General features: G+C 51.5%; 1 protein-coding gene across 9 annotated transcripts in view; it reads right to left on the bottom strand.

Annotated features, from left to right (window-relative positions):
• The window catches only part of WNK2 (WNK lysine deficient protein kinase 2), a 142,768-nt gene that overhangs the window by 22,112 nt on the left and 99,605 nt on the right, over positions 1-21,051 (bottom strand). For 3 of the 9 annotated variants that reach the window (XM_070459443.1, XM_070459440.1, XM_070459438.1), the window contains exons 20-28: positions 15,783-16,606; positions 15,531-15,600; positions 13,603-13,685; positions 12,815-13,506; positions 11,374-11,588; positions 10,317-10,505; positions 9,482-9,580; positions 2,759-2,803; positions 1,062-1,321 (exon numbers count right to left, since the gene is read on the bottom strand). In XM_070459443.1, the coding sequence (XP_070315544.1) occupies positions 1,062-1,321; positions 2,759-2,803; positions 9,482-9,580; positions 10,317-10,505; positions 11,374-11,588; positions 12,815-13,506; positions 13,603-13,685; positions 15,531-15,600; positions 15,783-16,606 (2,477 nt within the window). The remainder of the gene's footprint in view (positions 1-1,061; positions 1,322-2,758; positions 2,804-9,481; positions 9,581-10,316; positions 10,506-11,373; positions 11,589-12,814; positions 13,507-13,602; positions 13,686-15,530; positions 15,601-15,782; positions 16,607-21,051) is intronic. The other 6 variants (XM_070459444.1, XM_070459441.1, XM_070459439.1 and 3 more) reach the window with 5 other exon arrangements.

Here is a 21,051-nt window from a genome sequence, read left to right on the forward strand (position 1 = left end):
GAACAGCTAGGGAGTTTGGGATTGACATGTACATACCGCTATATTTAAAATAGACAGGGACTTCCCTAGGGTCCAGTGGTTAACAATCCACCTTCTACTGCAGGGGATGCGAGTTCCACCCCTGGTTGGGGAAGATCCCACATGTCTGCTGCAGGGCCACTAAGCCTGCACATTGCAACTACTGAGCTCACATACTCTAGAGCCTGCATGCCACAACTAGGGAGTCTGTGCACCAATCAACAGAAACCCACACACCACAACTAGAGAGAAGCCCCCACGCACAACTAGAGAAAGTCTGTGTGCAACAAAGAGCCCACGGGCCACAGTGAAGACAGTGCAGCCCCCTCCCCCACCAAAAAATGGATAACCAAGGACCTACTGTATAGCACAGGGAACTTTGTTCAGTATTATGAAACAACCTAAATGGGAAAAAACATTGAAAAAAAGAACAGACACATGTGTATGTATAACTGAAACACTTTGCTGTACCCTTGAAACTAAGACCACATTATTAGTTGACCACATTCCAATATAAAATAAAAAGTTAAAAAAAAACAACAACAGAATAAAATAAAACCTCCTGGCCCAGATGGCTTCACCAGTAAACTTTGCTAAACATTTCAGGGAGAAATAACATAATCTTGCACAAACTCTCCCAGGAGACTAAAAAAGAGGGAATACTCCTTCAAAGTTGGTTTTGAAGTCAGCAGTCCTGATCCAGGAACAATCACACAGCAGAACCAAAGACAGCAGCTCCTCACTTCTGTCCCATGTGTTCTGGGCACACCTGAGCTAAAACGCAACAAGAGGTATCCCCTGGGTATGTCATGCAGACCATGCCCACTTTGCCAGCTTGGGTTCTGATGGAAGACAGTGAAGGTGGGGCCACCAGGACAAGGCCACATCTGCAAGCTGCTGGCCAGTCCCACCCAGGCACTGCCCAGCACCAGGTCAGGGCCTACTGCTCTGCTGAGATCTGGAGCCATGGCTTCACTCCCATTCCGTCCCCTCGACTCTGGGCAAATCCACCCCCCTTCAACCCCCCACCATGCCCCACTTACAGCCCGTGCCTCGCCAGAGGCCAGAGGCCAGCCTGCTGTGGCCTCCATGTCATGCAATTTCTGTGTCTGCTTCAACTGGTTGAGTGACGGCTTTAGTTGTGTGGCCCCGACCGTCTTGCTTGTCCACTCGTCCACCAGCTTGTGCAGATCGTCCGTGAAGGTGCCTTTCTTGTTGTTGCTGTTGTTCACCTGCGCCTGGATGTGCAGGGCAGGTTGGGGACCCGGCTCAGGGCCCGGGACCAGGCTGCTGGTGGAGGACCCTGGGGAGCACACACAGGCCAGGTTGGTGACACCGCCCGCCAGCACCACTGGCCAGCTGCAGTCATTTAAACAATGGACTTGCTTAAGCCAGGCAACACCTTGCTTCAGGAGATGGTCTGCATTTGGGGGTCCAGGCAGTTTTAGACACAGTGGAGTGATCTCAGGCTACAGGGCTTTGCCAGGCAGACATTACCCATCTCAACAGTCAGGGGTCAGGATCCCAACTGCTGGCAGCTTTACACAGTATCCACTCTGTGCCCACACTACCCAGGACCACCAGACCTCCATGTGAGGGAGTTCAGAAAACTGCCGGTATAGCTGGACACAGACTAGGGGCAAAGTCCTCCGGCTTCTGCACTCAAAGTTCTAACATGAGTATTCAGGGGAGACTCAACAATACTTGGGCAGAGTGCTTAGCAGCTGCCAATATCTTTCCAACAAAGGGAAGATGCTTGCAATAGGTTGGACTGCTGTTTCCGTGAACAATAATGATTTGGGGATCTGGAATTTAAGACACAGAAACCATGCCTCTCCTTACCAGAGCATGTAATAAAAATAAGGGGTACAAACACCCAGAGCCTTGGTGCCAACTAAGAGGCTGATGCTTGTAAAGGAAGAAACTGGGAGGCCCAGATGCCCAACGAAGGCCTGGGGCTGTGGCTTAGGTGAAGCTAGACAAAGGTGAGCACACTTGGCCACTTTACTCAAAGGTCTTTTAGGACTTTTAAACTTTTTAAAATCATGTCCCTTTCCTCCTCCAGTACATAATTTCTGGTTGGCAATTTTGGATAAGCCAATTTTTAAATTTTCTGCACTAAATAAATGACCCAATGACCATCTCTTCAAACAAGTCATTGCAAAACATAGTTTACTTTAGAGGCTAGCAATGAAAAAGCACAGACACAAACAGTTAAACATTAGTGATGAGATTTTACACACGTTGCTATTTCTACATGAACATTTCAGCCCGGAAAGAAAAACAGAAAAATTTTAAAAATTAAAAAAAAAGAGGCATGAGATGAGAGCAGTGGGCGGCCCAGGTAAACTGATACCCATTTTGTCCCGGCATCTCTCCTCTGTAGGGGCACTCATCTTTAGCACTTGAAGGAAATACTCATTCCTACGGTTTTGGAAAAGGAGCCAATTAATGATGGGTAATACATGGACGTTTCGGAGAAGGAAAGCCAGTTAGGTGTGAACTGGCGAGAATGCACAAAGTCTAGGAGCCACGGAGGCTTGAAAGGGTGCCTGAGGGCGGCTATCTCGCCAGGTGGAAGCCCAGCAGCACCCACGGAGGGTGGGCACAGAGCGGGTCCACACCCGCCTACCCGCTGGGCCCTCGGCTCCCGGTCCAGCCGTGGAAACCCTGATGCACACTAGCCACAATAAAGCCCATGCGATGGAAGCGGACAAGGGGTAAAAAACCCGATAATTACGACTGCTGTGCTCTTTGCCTAGACAGAGACGCTTCAAGGCAGACCCTGCAAGGGAAGAAGAAACGACACAAGACCACAGGGTTAGGCAGGACAGCACACGAGGGGGACAAGCCACCACACTCTAAGCAAAAGTCATCAGTTTGCGAGGAGGAGCAAAGGCCAGCAGTTCAGAGAGAAGGGACCAGCCTCCTGGGCTAACTGGGAGGCCCCCACGTCAGTGTGGAGGTTCACACGAGCTTCGCCGAGGGGCGGAGGTGCAGGGCCAAGCCCCAAGCTTCAGGTAGAAGTGTGTGTGTCTCTAGAAGCATATTTCAAAAAAAAAAAAAAAAAAAAGAGAGAAAGAGAGATAGCGAAAGAAAAAAAAAACAATTAAAAAAAAAAAAAAAGCAAAGCACACTGCTTGGCTTTCAAATGTAAGGTTTTGGGGAGTCCTGCTGGTTGAAGCAGGATGCCCAGTAAAAGTCAGCCAGGAGAACTCTCAATGGAGCACAGTCTGGCCCTGCCTGGTGTTAGGCTCATGGGCAGTTTTCCAAGTGCAAAAAGATACATTGTCTTGCAGATTTGAGGCCAATCCCAGATCTTGGGCTGCCCTGAACAGGCCAGTGGTGAGTGTGGAGACGGAAATATGAGGAGCCCTGTCTACAGAGGTGGGAGGGAAGCTGATCCTCATTCTTGGTAACACAGCTGCCTCATCAGGTATTCCCTGTCCAGGGGGCAGGGTGAGAGGCCCCCTTACCGCACCATCACTAACAGCTCCTAGACCCCGGGCTCCCAGAGGCTGCCTGCGCTAAGACAGATGGACAGTGACTTTAGTGTTTGGCATTGACAATTAGTGCCCACCTGGAGGGCAGATGAGCTGGTTGAAAGGGGCTGCCACACCCAGCTTACCGTGTGGCATTCCAGGCAGCCGAGCAGGCAAAGATGGGATAGGCAAGGATGGCTCAGGTGCTCCCAAGGTCACTCAGCAAGGCCACACTAGCATGGAGGGTCTGTTCGTGCTCCTGCACATGGCCCCTCCCCTGGAGCACGATTCCCTACACACCCCCATTCTCTCAAGAGAGTGCCCACCACAGCACCATTCCCAGCCCCCTCACTACGGAAGGCAAGACCCTGTTTACTGTATTTGGGGACAGGGGCAAAGGCTTATTGGGGAAAAGCTGTACTCATTGGCTCAGAAAGCTAGCTCACACTGAGCTGCACTTATCTTGGTTTGTCCTATTGTGTTCGCTGAGGTTGACTTGGTAAAGAGGGAGGTGCTATTCAGTTGGGGTCTGTAATGAGAATAAAATGGAATTGGGCCAGGCAGGCGCAATCCAGACTGATTCTCAGTGGGAGCTCTCAAAAGTTTTTGCTGGTCTGCATCCTGAGGTGGAAGCACAGAGCCCTTTAGGGGTTCCAAAGTACAGTGGGAGGCGAGTTCTGGGCTCTGTGACCGTTTATGACAAGTGAACACAGATTTCCTAGTCGAGATCCTGGGGTTGTACTGTCCTCTGGACCACAGCAGTCCCCTACAGACGACCCTGGGACTTGGGACTAAGTACTCTGCCAGGTCCTTGCAGTCTAACCATAATAGGTTTTTTCGAAAGGCTGCTCTGTGCCTGCCTGGCAGCTCCTAGTGTTGCTAGAGCTCCGCATTCAGAGCTGTCTCCTGTCACCCTCATGGGAAAGAGAACACGCCAGCCAGCCACAGAAGCTGCCTTCTAGAGGGAGTCTCTGCCTGCGGTCAGCCTGAAATCAGGGCTCCAGACCAATCTTTCTGGTTACCCAGGCAGGGTCAAAGCCATCAGACACCAGGACACCGTGCTCAGAGCCAGAAAGCGATACCAACTCACCCTCACTGGACACAGCCTGAGGGATGGAGCATAACTCCTGGCCTTCCATGTCCTGGCTGAACATGGGCCCTGAGGTGACCAGAGCCTGGTCAGCTCCCAGCCCTTGGGGTGGGTCTTTAACGTAAACAAACCAGATTTGGATCCCTCCACACAGGTCACACTGTCTGGCTCTACAAAACCACAGCTGAGCAAGCATCATGTGGCTAACCAGTCCATACTCACACCAGAGCCCTGCCCATCCTCGAGTGGCCCCTTGAATCTCGCCCCCTGTGTCTGTTCCCTGGCCTGAGTCCTGCTCTAAACACACACCATGCAGATAGCGTCTGATAAACAAGCCTCTACCCAGCCCTGCTCAACCCACACTGGGCTAGTATACATATCGAGTTCCTGCCTACAGAGCAGGAAGGAACAAGGCAGCTACAAGGAACATCAAGCTACAAGGGAGCAATGCAAGAGCAGCAGGCCTACACAGAGCTCACAAAGGGCCCACATGGGACACACCAGGGGCCCACTTGCAGCCCACAGGATACCTATATGGGACCCACACAGGCCCATAGGAAGCCGACATCAGGTGCACTTGGGGAATAATGGTTTTCACCAGCCCCACCCCCTGGTTTCCCATGAAGAGAGAGTCCTCCCCATAGCACTTCCATCCTTAGCCAAGGCTTAGCAAAAGCCAGCTTAGCAACCCCAGAAATACTCCAAGAAGCTTCCACACGGGCAGATGCTAGGGATCTGGGGCTTGGCAGCCTCTCCCAGCTACTGAGAAAACTGTTCTTCCCAGACTGCAAAGGAGCAACACACTGGATGACCTAACATCCTGTCCTGGTGCAACTCGTGTCTGCAGGACCCCCCATAGCCAGGCCAGGAGTCTCAGGCATTGCCCAGGCCTGCATGCAATAAGGCCCCCCACCCCACTTGCCCCTATATTCACTTTGGCATAGAAACAGAGGTGGCTCGTGGTATGGATGGCCAGCCCTGTCAGACAACTGATCGATATTGTTTAGACCCTTGGACTGCCAGAAGGACACCTCAAATCCAAGGATACATGATGCAGGCAAACGGCTCAAGAGGTGGGCCAGGGCAGCCACTATCACATCTGCCTGGGCCAGGCCCTGCAGCCACTATCACACCTGCAGTTTATCAAGGTTCAAATACTAACAAAGCTCACAAGGATCTGGGGACAACAGCCTCAGTGCGGACCAGCCAGGGGCCTCCCCGCTTCCCCCATGGCAAGAGGAGCAACTCCACTGGTCAGCCTTGCATGTGACATCAGGTGCTCTCTTCTGGCACAGAAGACAAATGGGACATAGAGACAAAACATCATCCTGGGTGTCTCTGTATCAAGCCACCTAGATCCGAGAACGGAGCTGAAACTTTTCTGGGAAGCATGAGCAGGGAGGAAGGATGTGTCTCGGCTCTACCCTAGGGTGACTCCATCCTGAACATCATTCCCCGAGTGGCACAGGGCCTACCCTTAGGACAGTTCATCCTGAGTGCCCGTAGTGTAGGCTGGGGCTTCGTGAGTCCCCACAGGGAGGGATGAGAATAGTCCCAGGTGAGGGAAGAACCTGGGGGGCTGCACTGTGGCACCAAGCGGTCCCAGAGACAAACCTGCTACAGCATGGACGACACCCGGCCTGCTGCTGACGGACATGTGAGAAAAACAGAGGACAGACCCCCCGTTCCACATGCACAAGAAAGGCTTGGCTCGCGCCTGTCTCTGTTCCGATGAAGAGTGGTGGCGGGGTGGGATGGGGGGGCGCAGGGAGGATCAGTGGGTCTGACCACAGCTTCTGACCAACAGGACACAACCACTTTCTGAACATGACCTCACACCCCTGACTCCAGGCTTCCTTGAACCCTCCACTGGCTGCAAGGAGGGATCTGTGCCCAGAGCCTCACTCCCAAGTCTGCCCTTCCCTGAGTGCCAGCCCGCCTACGGCTCTGGGGGCTGGCCTGTTCTGGTGCCCACCCTACGGCAGCACCCAGGCCTCACCCCCGCCCCGGCTCTCCATCCTGGGCATGGCTGCTTCACCACCTCGAGTTACCTCCTCACCTCCGGAAGCTGCCTGCAGCTCCCCCCAGGTGCCCCCACCCATCTCCAGCCCCTCTTAGCTTCTCCAAGCTTCATGGAAGCTGGGACCTTCTTTGTCTACTTCAAAGCTTAACGCAGGTTTTATTTTCCTAGAGCCTTGTCTCCTGTACAAACTGAAAACCTTCTCTTGGCTTTACCTCCAGCTCTGGGCTGGACCAGTTGCCCCCGCAACCCTAGAGCCACGGCCCTCAGCTCCCAAGCTCAAGCTCCCTCTGCCCTTGCAGCCAATCCAAAGTCCCCCTGCCTCTCAGGCTTCAGGTGCTGAAGCCAGCCCTAAACATTTCCCTCTGATCTCTCACTAAGGCATGCGCTCCGTCTCCTCTCAGAGCACAAAGCTCCGGGGTCACCCAGAAACCGGCAGACTACAGGTCCAAGAGAACCCCCTGCAGGGCTCAGCAAATGCCAGCGCCCGTGGGACAGGCTGGGGAGTCCTGGGGTATCTCACCCTGTTACAGTGGCAGGGGCACAGGCTCAGCCTTCACATGGCTCAGCTGGAGGCTGCAGTGAGCGGGTCCAGGGCAGGAACCCACAGTACACGCTCCTGACCAGCAACCTCAGAGCATGTGGGGGCCACGCTGTGGCCCAAAGACTAGGAGCTCAGCCATGCTGCTGCTGCTGCTGAGTCGCTTCAGTCGTGTCCAACTCTGTGCAACCCCATAGGCTCCCCCGTCCCTGGGATTCTCCAGGCAAGAACACTGGAGTGGGTTGCCATTTCCTTCTCCAATGCATGAAAGTGAAGTTGCTCAGTTGTGTCCGACTCTTAGCGACCCCATGAACTGCAGCCTACCAGGCTCCTCCGTCCATGAGATTTTCCAGGCAAGAGTACTGGAGTGGGGTGCCATTGCCTTCTCCAAGCTTAGCCATCGTATGCCTAAAAGGGCCACTGTGTGAAAACAGGCAGCATTACTGGATTCATAGCATCAGAGGAAATAAAGCCTTATAGGCCAGCATGTACCACCACCTAAAATCAATCTACGTAGGCCAGCTCCCCGTTTGCTACCAAGCCGTGCCATACACATTTCTTTCTTCCTAGCCACACACACAAGCACAGAAGGAAAACATAAACCCTTTGTCCCTACTGAGCCTCAAATAATTTTTATCTTGAAACAATTAATAATGATATAAATGAAAACCCTTAAAAAAAAAGTAGAACCACCTGAGTAGAAAGGTAGCCTGGCAATGATCTCAGGGGCTACATGGTACTCTTCACTCACACTTTTACCCCAAATGCCCTGCTCCAATCTGCTTCCCACGCCTGGCCGGCCACTCTCACAGCAGTGATATACACACTTGTCTGACTAGGAGATGCCTAGAGGTGCAGATGCCCTCGCCACAGCTTCCCAGGCGAGGCTGGGCACACACGGGCAGAAGAAAGAGGACTAGTGGGTGATGCGCGAGGTGAGCAGGGAGCCAGGATGCATGCAGGCCTCCCAGCCGCTTACCCAACTTGGCAACTAACCTGCAGACCCAAGACACCTGAGCAGAAATGGTGGGGGGGGGGGGGGGGGGCCCCCCCCGGGGGTAGGGGTTGCTGTTAGCTGACGAGGAGCACTGGGCAGTTCCTGAGCATTTCTACACAGTCCTATGCCTTTGACCTGTCCCTCCCGGGGAGGGTGCCAGAGTCACTCTGATGGGAATGGACACTGAACTCTGATGGATGCCTGCCATGGATGTGGCCTCAGATCCCAACAAGCACAATGTATCTTTATTGTACCAGCAAAAGCCAGAGGCCCTAAACCAGCATGTACAATCCAATGGGTAAAAAGCTTAATACTTCTGTTGAAAAACAAAAACCAGAAAACCTCACAGCTTCTGAATCATTGGCCAATTGATCTGAGGGAGGAAAACGATTTTGGACAGCCTGAGCAGACGCGCCATTCCTGGACATGGAGTCCCTGGGTACTAGCAGTGTGTTCCAGGGACGCAGATGATGATTGGGACTTGAGTTTTGATTTAGCAGAGCTTTGGGGAACTGAATAATTGACTTCATCTCTGAGGTTGGTGAGATGAGAGGGAAATACACCAAGTAAAGTGCTCCAGCTAGAGAGAAGAGCAGGAGGGGCTGGGCCCCCACAGAGAGGCACAGCAGGAGGCTTGGCATCAGGTCTCTCAGGGTCAGAGATTGCTGACGTGACAAGAATGGAGCAGGGGCTGGGGCATCCTAGCTGGAGCACGTTCTCTCAGCATTTCCACATGCAGGGAGTGGGGCAGTGGGTGAACAGTACTGGATGTTGTGATACGGCCCTTGTACAGAAGTTACACCCTCCAGTGACCTTCTAGAACTGTCTCGGCTCGCTACATGCATGTCTTCAGAGTCCAGACACGTGTGAAACACACCATGCGTCTAGAGAAGGCCGGGGTTGTCTTTTTTGTTGTCGCTGGAACTGGGGACAGCGGACGTGTAAATCTGCCACGATTGCAACAGAAATAAAACTACGTCCAACATAAAAAAAGAAAAAACAAAAAAACAAAAAACACTAAACAAAACAAGTGACAAAAGAAATGCAGAGCACCTTGGGGCCTGGGACAGAGCGCCGGAGGCTGGGAGTGGGCAAACCACTGCACATGCTTTTGGTGTCCAGGCATGAGCCAGCCAAGAGCATGCACTGGCGCTTTCTGGGGCCAGAAGGGTGGGCATGGACGGGGTTCCATTTTTTTTATGTTAAGTACATGATTTCAATGGGGGTGGGGTAAGGTGTCCTACAAGATGTATGGAAGATAATGAAGACAGGGAGGGGCAGGGGAGAAACCAAGGGCCAGGAGGTGATAAAATACAAAAGAACAAATACAGACAGATGGACACAGACACGGGTCCACTGAGGAATCGAGCGCGAGGTTTGCTACTAGACTTATAGGTCACTCTCTCAGACGTTGGGTGGTAAACCGTCCAGCCTGCAAATGAATATAGAGGGAAGAAAACAGAGAGACAGGCATCAAGTACAGTCTCTGGGATTCCTCCTACACACCACCAGCCATATCAGCCTCTTCACTTAGCATCCACGGCTCCACCTAGCCCAGCCCAGAGGACCACAGCCACTGATCACATAATGGAAAGGAGGCAATGTTGGAGCGGAAGAGAAGCGGACCCCAGGAGAGCGTGCGGGGCAGGGTGGGGGGTGGGCACCAGCAGTGGTCACCAAGACTTCTCTGGAGAGAGATGGTGGGGGTGGAGCACCTCATCGCGCAGCTGCTGCATCCACGGCAGCGGTGACGAGCATTTCCTCCTCAAGGCCAATCTCCCAGCTCGAGAGAGAGCTGTGCCCTCGTCCCCCCAACTGGCCCTCCTGACGGAAGGACCCATGTTTAGTGGGGAGTGGGGTAGGGCGGGGGAGGGCCAGTGCCTGGGAACCGGCGCAGAGCACACAGCAGATGCCACATCTGACCTCTCAGTGGTCCTGGCGCCTTCCCCAGGCCGGCTCTTGCAAAGCGCACCTCCCTCTGAGCCGCTTACAGCAAGACTTGATGATGGGCAGGCCATCCACTTTTCTCATTCAAAATCTACATCTAACGTTTTTTTTTTTTTCCTTAAGAGGCTGTCGGCAGCCTTGGCCGCAGCTCATGTCCCCTCTACGCCACACGGGCCCTATGAGGCTAGCACATGCTCGGAGACGGGCGAGCTGGGAATCACCTGGGCCATGCGCTCCGCCTCCATCACTGGCCAAGCCGGAGCAGATGTCTGCAGACAGGGAGGCCCGCACGGAGCAAGGCTGCTGAGTCTGAACTGCCTTCCCACATGGGTCTGAAGCTGCTGTGGGCCCTGCCCCAGCTTGGGCAGGGTCCTTAGCAGGAGGGGCTCTGCTGCAGTCTGACAAGTGACCTGGGTTGGGGGGAGAAGGGGTGACAGGCACGATGAGGCACCACAGGACAGACCAGCCAGCTCAGGCCACGTCTATCCTCTCTGCTCTTTGCTGGGTGACCTTGGGGAAGCTGAGTCCCTACAGGCAATGGGTATACTGCTGGATCACCCATGTGCAGTTGTCAGGAAGATCGAAGAAAATGACCAGTTTCCACTGATGCTAACCTACGTTGTGCAAACGCTGTGAAAGGACCACGGCCCATCCGCAGATGTACACGTGGGCTCAAAGGGGACCTGTGGATTTCCTCACTCTCTGAAGCCTCGTGTTAGCTTTAGGAATTGATATGGAATTCATGTAATTTTGGGTAATCCTAGAAATTCTTGGGTGTGTATCCTGCAGGTTACCTGGAGAGGGAAGGCTTAAGGTCAGCTCACCGCTGGCTTCCCACCTGGTGCATTTGGGGCTTTCAGCTCACTGGGTCCCCACCCCAGAGTGTGGGGGGCTTGGGGTATGTACTCTTAGTGCCTGGGCATTGTGATTAAAGGCTAGGGGGCAGGGAGGGTCGCTATCATCCTCTCCCTCTCCCAAGGCAGCTGCTCAACCCCCACTGTCAGGGGCTGACATACATCTGAGAAACGGGATCAGAGGAAGCAGACCCCAGCCTGGGCAGCATTCTGCAGGGAGGAGCACACTGCAGCCCACAGGCAGCTGGGACTCCGGTTCTTCCCTCTTGACAGGAGGGGTGGAGGCCTTGGCTCTCTTGGGCCAGAAGACGCTTCCTTGCTCCAATGAAAGGAGATTCAAGAAGCGCTCTTCCAAGGCCTAGTGCCTGCCTCCCATCTGCCCAGCTCCCACGACTGAGGGTGGCTGGGAGGGCCCTGGGCCAACCTGTGCTGGAGGCCACGACCTTGAGCTGCTGCACCAGGGGGCTCAGCAACTTCCCCGCCTTCAGCTTGCTCTTGCTGGTCTTTCTCCGGCGGCCGATGGGTGGGGCCGTGTGGAAGAGGCCTAAGTTGGGGGGTAGCGGCTTGCCTAGGCGGCGGTACAGGGCCTCGATCTCCTGCTTCTGCTGACTCTGTAGCTCTGAGATCTCCTTCAGATGCCTGTAGGAGGGAAAGGAAGAGGGAAGCCAGGTGGGCATTCTGGTCATTTCCAACATGAGGCCCCTCCAGGAGAGCCCAGGACTGGTAGGATGGGTGTGAGGAGTAGAGCCTGCAGGGGAGGCTGGGCAGACAGGCCATGCGCAGGGGACATAAGGGCATTTAGGCGTCACCTTCTGTTTACACCTAAGCCAAATGGGAGTATCACTGAGACCTCTGGCATCAGCTCACCCAACAATAGAACTGCATGAAGACAAGTCTAAGACATTCAAGTTTTCCGATATATCCAGACTTGTAACATTGCTGGTTTTTTTGGGGGGGGTGGAGAGGACGGGGGTAGTATATGAACAACTTCACACATTTATGCTTACAATACAAACCCTACCCATAAACATGGGTGAAGAAACAGGTAATCAGGGCTCAGAATTGGAAGGCTGCCTTAGCTTATCAGGCAAATAAGTGTTACTTCCTCCATGTGAGGGAACACAGCACAAGAGGCCTCTCAGAGGAGAGGAAGCCTGTACAAGCAAGTCTACAGAAAATATGTTATTAGCCAGGATCCTGGAGCCCCAGCTGTGCCCAGTAGAGCTTCCAGCTAAGGCTGACCCGACAAGCATCACTATTCCTGAGAATAGAGCCAAGATGCCTGGTCACATGGGTGGGAAGCTGCTGTTAAGACTTGGGTGGAATCACTGGCTGTGGGCAAGGGCAGTTTCCAGAAAAGTCTAGGAAAGGGCTGGGTGGTCCCAGTTGGCCTTCCTCAGGGAGCATGCAGCTAAGGCTGGGGCCTTCTCTGCATAGCCAAGAGTAGGAGAGAGCACAGGCTTCTCCTGCCCATGTCTCCATTTCTGGGCCCACTCCAAGAACCCACAGCCACTCCTTCCCAAGGATTCCAGCCTCTCCCGACCTTAGTAACTAAAGTGTGGGGCCCTCTTGTCCTGAAGGAGACTTCATGGCTTGGCTGTATCTCAGTGACCCTGACCACAGCAGGAGCAGGTAAACTTGCACGGGGAGAGAGCAAGTGCGATCAAGGCCTATGTGTGAGACTGGAGGAGGAGGGGAGGGGTGCGCCCCAGAGACCAGGGACCAGATCTGACGGCAGGGACACTGCCTCTGCCCTGTCACCCAGCCCAAGCAGCTCAAAGTGCACACAGCAAGACGTGGACTTCAGCTGCCGAACACGTCCCCTGACACCACAGCCCAGACCTGACCTGCTCCATACGACCTACTTCTCTCGAAGACTCTGCAGCTCTTTCCTGATATCAGCATCCTCAATCTCTGAGTCGTTGTCACTGCTGATGTAGGATGACTGGGAGTGGAAGGAGGTCACGCTGATGGTGGGGACCTTCACGCCCATCCTGCTGGGCGTCTCCAGGCCTGGGGAGCCAGCCCGAGAGGACCTATGCAGGAAGGCAGCGGCCTTCTTCACAAAGTCACTGGCCACACCACCACTGCTGCTGGGCAGGGAGGCATGCTTCTGCACAGAAGGCCTCCTGCGAGGGGACTCATCCCCAGAGTCACTGGACATGGGCTCTTCCATGCCGACCTCGATGGAGGAGGCTGTCTGCGCCCGTCGCACAGCCAGCTTCATGTCTGGGCTGCAGGGAGCCTCGTCCAGGTAAACGTCAGGTGGGGCTGAGTACCGCAAGCTATTGGGGGAGGCCAGAGTCCACTCATCCTGGGTGCTGACCACTGAGAACCGGCCCACGGTTTTGGCTGGCGAGCTGCCATCCTGCTGCCCTGGCCACTTCGGAGGGGATCCTGATACCAGAGTGCTGTGTGGCTGGGGCTGGCTGTCCTGGCCACCCTCAATCAACGTCCCCGGGCAGCTCTGCACGGACTCGGCCAAGGTTTCCCCAGGGGCCCTGCTGGTCCGGTCTGTGGGCTCCAGATGGGCAGGGATGGCAGAAGCAGGGACATCCTTGGGAAACAGTGGAAAGGAAAAGATTCCACGCAAACACCATCAGAGAGCAAGCCCGCCAACCCACTGAGCATCTCACTGGAGAAAACGTCTTACCTGGGGGGCACTGGGTGCTCCAAGCGAATCTGAGGCCACCTGTCCTCCCTCACGGCCAAGCGTGTGGCTCAAAGATGATTCAGCTGTAGGAACGTTAAAACCATTACTCAGGCTGGTGCAGAGAACAAAGGCAGGAGTGACCCAAAAGCAGCCATCCAGAAGAGAAAGGGAGGGGCCAGAGAAGCAGTGTGTGCAGCTGGAAAACAAAAACTACTGACATCCTAACCCCATCACTTCACAGGAGATGCTCTGTGATCCAGAAAAGGGGGAGACATCAGCCCAATACTACTCACACCCCTGAAGACCTTGCTCCAGACCCTCAGGCACAGGCCAGGCCTTCCAAATACCTGACGACTATCACCTGTTTCACCTGTCCTCTCTATACCCCTGATGCACCTTGTCTCACCTGACAGCATCACCTTCTCTCTCCCTGACAAGTTCTGATGATAAAAGGGTCTTACGAGGTCCAGGAAAATCAGAACAATAAGGCTGACTCAATCCTGCTGCTCCAAAGTCTATGGGAGGTCCCTGTCATCTGAGACTGTCTCATTTCCCCACCTACAGATGATACATCTGACCAGCCTTCCCGGGTTGCTGTGAAGAGTAAACAACGGAAGCAGAAGGAGTTGATGTGTGGAAGCCTGGCCTGAGTTGAGACTGCACATAGCAAAAAAAAAACCAGAGCTGTGTGTTAGCCTGAGCTGAACTGACATGCTGCAGTGGGCAGGGGTTTGGGGGAGGCATGACAGGGGCTGAAAGAGCCTCCAGCCAGGCTGGGGGGCTGCCCCCACACAGATTCCTGAGAAGACCCAGATTCATCCGTCATGCAACCCCAACCCTAGGCAATATACAACACTCCTCCCTACATGATTGTGGTGAAGATCATACAGTCTTGCTTTGCACACCTCTGGGGACAGAAGGCTCATTACCAACTGCACTCTATTTCTGATCAGCTCTGACGGCCAGAAAAATTGACCTTTTCCAAGCTAGAATCTGTCTCTTAGAGCTTCTCTGTCAGTTCCACACTCTGGGCACTTGAAGGCACTGATGCTGCAGAAGGCGGCTGCCCATGGTACAGAACTCACAGAAAGAAGGCAGAAGGAGATAGAGAGGGCACTCAGGTATAATCTCTCACCTTCCCCCTTGCCCAGCCCACTCCTGCTTCAGCCCATGATCCTTATCTTCCCCAGGTAAACATCATATGTTACGGCCTCTGACCCCAATCCCAGAAGCCCCACCCCTCTAAAGTGTGACATCTGTAACAATGCAGTGTCCTGGGGTCCAGCCACAGCATCCAATGGTCCACTCCCCTTGTTCTGTGATGTGGGAGGGCTGTTCTTGCCACTGATACACACCCATGGTCCCATTACAAGGTCAGCTGGATCCTTATCTTGCCCATCTCCCAAGAAATTCCAGGCCGAGAAGGAACCAACACATTAGATCAGACCAACTCCCTTGTGCTAAAACATATGTGTTCAGGTAATGAAATGAGAACTACAGCAAGACTTCCTGCAGAGATGCACAATACTCAGGAACCACAGAAGAAATCCTGTTTCAAAACTTCACGGATGGCTCTAGGCTGGCAGCTTCCACAGACCTGTTGGAACTCCCCAGCCCCATCCCTGCATTCTGTCCACAATAACCACAGTCATCTTATAACCTCCTACAGAAATAGGAGCTAGGGGTATCCACCAGAATATACTGAGAGCACTGGGGCGCCAGACAGGCCCTGTTAAGATCCCAATACCCAGTCAATAGGGCTTTTACCCATTTTCACAGAGGGCTTTCTTTTCTTGGAGTGTGAACACATGGTTTGTGCTAGAACTGCTTCTGCCACATCTGGGTCCCACCCAAGATGCTGTGGGGATGAAGGATAAAGAAACAATGTTTCAAAGGAAGGAAGGCTGGAAGCATCCACGGCTTGTTACCTGTCACTGACAAGGAAACGGATTGCTCCAGTGTGACCTCTAATCCAGGGGCCATTTCTGACTTTTCCAACTGAAGAAAGAAACAGAAAGAAAGAGCTGTGAGTTTTACTTGCTAACATCTCTGTAGCAAAACTGCAAATCCTCTCCTCCAGTCCGAAGGATGGACTCCTCCTCCCTAGGCAGCTCGAGCAAAACACGTGTGGGTGGGTCAGACATGAATTGCCTGGAGACAGTGCCTCGGGCAGTACTCACCGCAGGCTGGGGCAGCAGGGCCAGATTGCCCCCAGAGGCCTCTGGACGGGGCTCATCCCCTCTTGTGGGTTCCAGGGTGAAGTCTCGGTCACCTGCTTCCACAGGGGTCCCAGCCGAGGCTGAGGAGGTTGGAACGTGCTCCTGGTAGAGCAGAGTCCTCAGCTTCTCGTCCAGGCTCTTGATGGTGCTGTCCACAAAGCCCACCCTTGGGGGTGGCCCTTCTCCATCTGACTCCAAGGCTGAAGGCGGCTGAGGGGGGGCGGTGGGTGCCAGCGGGGGACTGGGGAGCTGGGGAGTGGCCAGACTGATCGCTCCCACCACAGTGGGTAGTGGGGGAAGGGGCTGGCTCACAGTGGGCTGAGGGGCCCCACTAGGGGCAACAGATGTGGGGGCCAAAGCTGACAGAGGCTCCCCCTTGGTGATGGGCTCTCTGGCTAAGGCAGGATCCCCCAGACCCAAGGGGTGAAGGGGGGCCTCCAAAGGTGGGGCACAAGGCCCTCGGCCCATGCCAGGGGACTGTGCAGCAAGCTGAGCATCAAGAGTCTCCATTAATGGCCAGGGAGTCTTACGCTCACTGGCCGGCCCCTGAGGAGTTCCTGGTCCCCCTGCCTGCATGGCAGGCCCCGTTGCTGGCTCCAGTTTAGGACTGGCAGCTGGTGGGGCCATGTCTTGGGACACAGCAGTCACGGGAGGGGATGATGGCACCAAAGGGGCTGGTGCACCACCAGGAAGGTCCCTGGGGCCTGCTTGGCTCAGAAGCTGCAGATCAGTTGAGAAGCTGGGTTTCTCCTTGGAGGATAGCTGGTCTTTAGAGGGTGTTGAATCTAGAAGAAATAGGAAAAATGCCTTTATACTAACCTATTCTGGTCCTATTCACCTGGCACTTTGCTAGCCAAAAAGATGCGTTCTTTGGGCTGGTAGTGCTGAATACACAAGTCCTCTTCTCCTTTTCTCCAACATGCCAACTTCATGCATGTGCTAGCTCCAGCGTGAGACTTCTTGCACACATCTTCCTGCAACCCTGCTTCCCACCTCAGGTTGGGTTCCAGAAGTATTCCATTCAGCCACAGTAGCACATCCCACCTTCCTTCTGATTTTTCTGTAGTACTTAGCCATCAGGCATAACCTATCCCTGTCTGTCGACTGTCTTTCCATGGCCCCATGTGCCAGGCAAGCTCCATAAAAAGATGTCTCTTATGACCCCTGCACTGGCCCATTCCACAAAACTGTAAAAAATTATAAAGTCTTAAGTAGCAAGCAGTACACATTCCCCTGCCCTGGAGAGGACATTAACTTCTGATAAGCCGGACACCATGCTTTGGTAAGATCAGAAGCTTGGACCAGCTCGAGAGGAGATCAAGATGAAGGAGCAGAAGGACAACGTGTTCACCACCCTCTGCAAACACGTCAAAAATACATCACAGGTGGAACAACTCTCACTAAAATCAAACTGAAGACTGGCAGGAGTCTTTTGTACAATCAAGGCTGTAAAGATCCACACTGAGTCGGGTAGGAAGTGATCAGGTGAGAACTGATGCCCCTAGAAGGGGACACAGAGGTAAAGGGGGATTACCTGGGCTTGGAGATCCTCCCTGAAGAGAGAGTGGTATGAACCACACATTAGATATCCCATCCCTGGGGTCTGACACCAAGAAGATGAGTCCCCTCGGTTGATTTGAAAACCAGTGGGACTAACAGGAGGGCTGTAAGAAACCTAGAATTCGCTCGTGAAGAGTGTGAATACTCTGTTTACTCCTAGAGGAAGTAAACACAGAGGAAGCAAACACAGAGGAAGCAGATTGAAAGTGCCTGGACTCTGGTCAGTTTCCTGCAACTGATCCAAGGCATGCCCTAGACCACACTGAGCACCCACTCCCGCACCACGAGCTTCAGCACGGCTTCCCACTAGGTCAAAGGCTGCTATGGTGGAGGACACCTGCATCTGTGGGAGACAGAGCCGGCTCTGACCCAGCCCTGCATCTGGGTGGGGGTGGGGTGGGACAGTCATCACTGGTGCTCACAGAGGCGGCAGATCAGGACAGACTGGAGCTCTGACTGGTGTGCAGGCACAGTACAAGCACACACACTGGCCTATACCAGGTACCACTCAGATCCTCTTGCGCTAGCACAGATCTCCACTGGAGCAAACATTTCATTGTCAGGAGAGTGGGGAGCACACACTCAGAGGGAAAGAAGGCAGCTTGAACTCCACCTTCAGGGATTCCAAACTTTGGGACCAGACCCCACCCTTGATAGGGCTGTGATGACCAATGAGCATACAAGAAGCCCCAGATCCTACCTGGCTCTGCCTCTAACCTCTCCATCTCCAATCCTACATACCATCAAGGTGACACCAGCCCGCACACTCTGGGAAAAGATATGACCCTGCTTACTTCAGACCCAGATCTCCAACCAAAGCCACTGGGCAAAGACAGACTGAACAGAGATGCTCCCATATAAGTACAACTCTTCAAGACCAAGACAGGTAACTGTTTCACCTAATTTCATAGAGAAAACAGATGTTAAGCAAAATGAGAAGACAGAGGGATTTCTTTCATATGAAAAAAGGAGGAAAAAACCCTAAAAAAAAAAAACCTAATAAAACAGAGATAAATAATTTACCAGAAAGAGTTCAAAGCATTAGGAAAAGAATGCTTAATGAACTAAGAAAGATAATAGATGAACACAGAGAAAATTTTAACAAAGAAGTAGAAAATATACAAAATAAAGTCATAAAATACAACAACTGAAATGAAGAAACACCAGAAAGATTTAACAGCAGACTAAGTTATACAGAAGAATGCCTAAGAGAGCTGGAAGACAGAATAATGGAAATCACCCAATCAGAACAGAAAAAGAATATTAAAAAACGAGAACAAGTTAAGGGACCTCTAGGACAATATCAGGAGAAGGCAATGGCAACCCACTCCAGTACTCTTGCCTGGAAAATCCCATGGACAGAGGAGCCTGGCAGGCGGCAGTCCATGGTGTCACTAATTGTCGGACATGACTGAGCGACTTCACTTTCATTTTCACTTTCATGCATTGGAGAAGGAAATGGCAACCCACTCCAGTGTTCTTGACTGGAGAATCCCAGGGGCGGGGGGAGCCTGGTGGGCTGCCGTTTATGGGGTCGCACAGAGTTGGACAGGACTGAAGCGACTTAGCAGCAGCAGCAGGACAATATCAAGCATACTAACATTTGCATTATTGAGGTTCCAAGGAGAAAAGGGTAAAAAAATGTATTTGATGAAACTATGCCTGAAAACTCCCTGAACCTGAAGAAAAATAGATACCCACGTACGGTAAACATAGAGTGTCCCAAGCTGAAAGAGACATATACACCAAGACCTATCATAATTAAAATGGTAAATGTTAAAGACAAAGAGAGAATCTGAAGGCAGCAAGAGAAAAACAAACGAGTAATACATAAAGAAACACCCATAAGTCCATCAGTTGATTTTTCTGCAGAAACTTTATAGCCACAAGGGAATGGCATGACATACCCATAGTGCTAAAAAGGAAAAATCTAAAACCTAGGAAAATCTACCCAACAAGATTAGCATTCAGAATTAAAAGACAGCTAAATAACTTCTCAGATAAGGAAAAACTAAAAGTTCACAATACTTAACCCAACTTTAAAGGAAGTCTTAGACAGTCTTCTCCAAGTGGAAAAAAAGGGGTACAACAAAATGAAAGAATTTATAGGAAGGGAAAATCCCACCAGTAAAGGAGAATACACAGTATATACAGCAAAGACTGTGGATCAAATGCTTATATAAGTTAGTGTAAGATTAAAAGACAAAAATTAGAAAGTCGACTATCACTACAATAAACAGTTAAGCGATATACATGAAGATGTAAAATATGACATAAAAAAACACAAAATGTGGTGACTCCACTTGTGGTCCAGTGGTTAAGATTCCATGCTTTCACTGCAGGAGGCACAGGTTCAATCCCTAGTTCAGGGAAATAAGATCCTGCATGCTGCGTGGCACAGCCAAAAACACACACAAAAAAACAAAAAACCCAAAAAAATGTGGGGGAGATGAGTTAAATAATGGAGATTTTTTAGAATGTGCTTGAACTTAAATGACTTAAATGACCAGATTAAAATAAATAGATATTTAGGTCAATATATACAAACCCCATGGCAACCACAAATCAGAATCCTACAGTAGACACACAAAAATAGGGAGAAAGTAACACAAGCATACCACTAAGCAAAATAATCAAACCACAAGGAAAGAAACTAAAAGAAGATGAAAAGAACACAGAATGAAAAAAAATAACCCAGAAAACAAGTAACAGAATAGCAATATGTACATACCTATATATAATCACTTTAAATGTCAATGGACTAAATGTTCCGATCAAAAGACATAGAGAAGATGACTGGATAAAAAAACAAGACCCATTTATTTCAAAAGACTCTCTTTAGAGTTAAAGATACACAGACTAAAAGTGAGGGGATGGAAGGAGATATTTCACAGAAATGAAAATGACAAGAAAGCTAGTAGCAATACTCATATCTTACAAAATAGACTTTAGGAAAAAGTTTATAAAAAAGACAAAGAAGGCCATTGTATACTGATAAAGTGATCAATACAAGAAAAGAATAAAACATTCATTAATATATATGCACCTAATATTGACTACACTAAAGCCTTTGACTGTGTGGCTCACAACAAACTGTGGAAAATTCTTAAAGAGACAGGACTACCAGACCAACTTACCAGTCTCCTGAGAAAACTGTATACAAGCCAAGAAGCAACAGTTATAACTGAACATGGAACAACTGACTGGTTCAAAATAGGGAAAGGAGTATATTGTCACCATGTGAAATGTCAGGCTGGATGAATCACAAAAACTGAATTAAGATTGATGGGAAGAATATCAACAACCTCAGATATGCAGATGACACAACTCTAATTGAAAGTGAAGAGGAACTAAAGAGCCTCTTGATGAGGGTGAAAGAGGAGAGTGAAAAAGCTGGCTTAAAAGCCAGCACTTAAAAAGGTAAGATACCAGGTCCCATCTAGTTCCATCACTTCATGGCAAATAGAAGGGGAATAATGGAAACAGTGGCAGATTTTATTTTCTTGGGCTCAAAAATCACTGTGGACAGTGACTACAAGCCATGAAGTTAAAAGATGCTTGCTCCTTCGAAGAAAAGTTACAACAAACCTAGACAGCATATTAAAAGCAGAGATATCACTTTGCCAACAAATGTCCACATAGTCAAAGCTATGGTTTTCCCAAAAGTCAT

The sequence above is a fragment of the Odocoileus virginianus genome, chromosome 31 (genome assembly GCF_023699985.2).
Source record: "Odocoileus virginianus isolate 20LAN1187 ecotype Illinois chromosome 31, Ovbor_1.2, whole genome shotgun sequence".
NCBI lineage: Eukaryota > Metazoa > Chordata > Mammalia > Artiodactyla > Cervidae > Odocoileus > Odocoileus virginianus.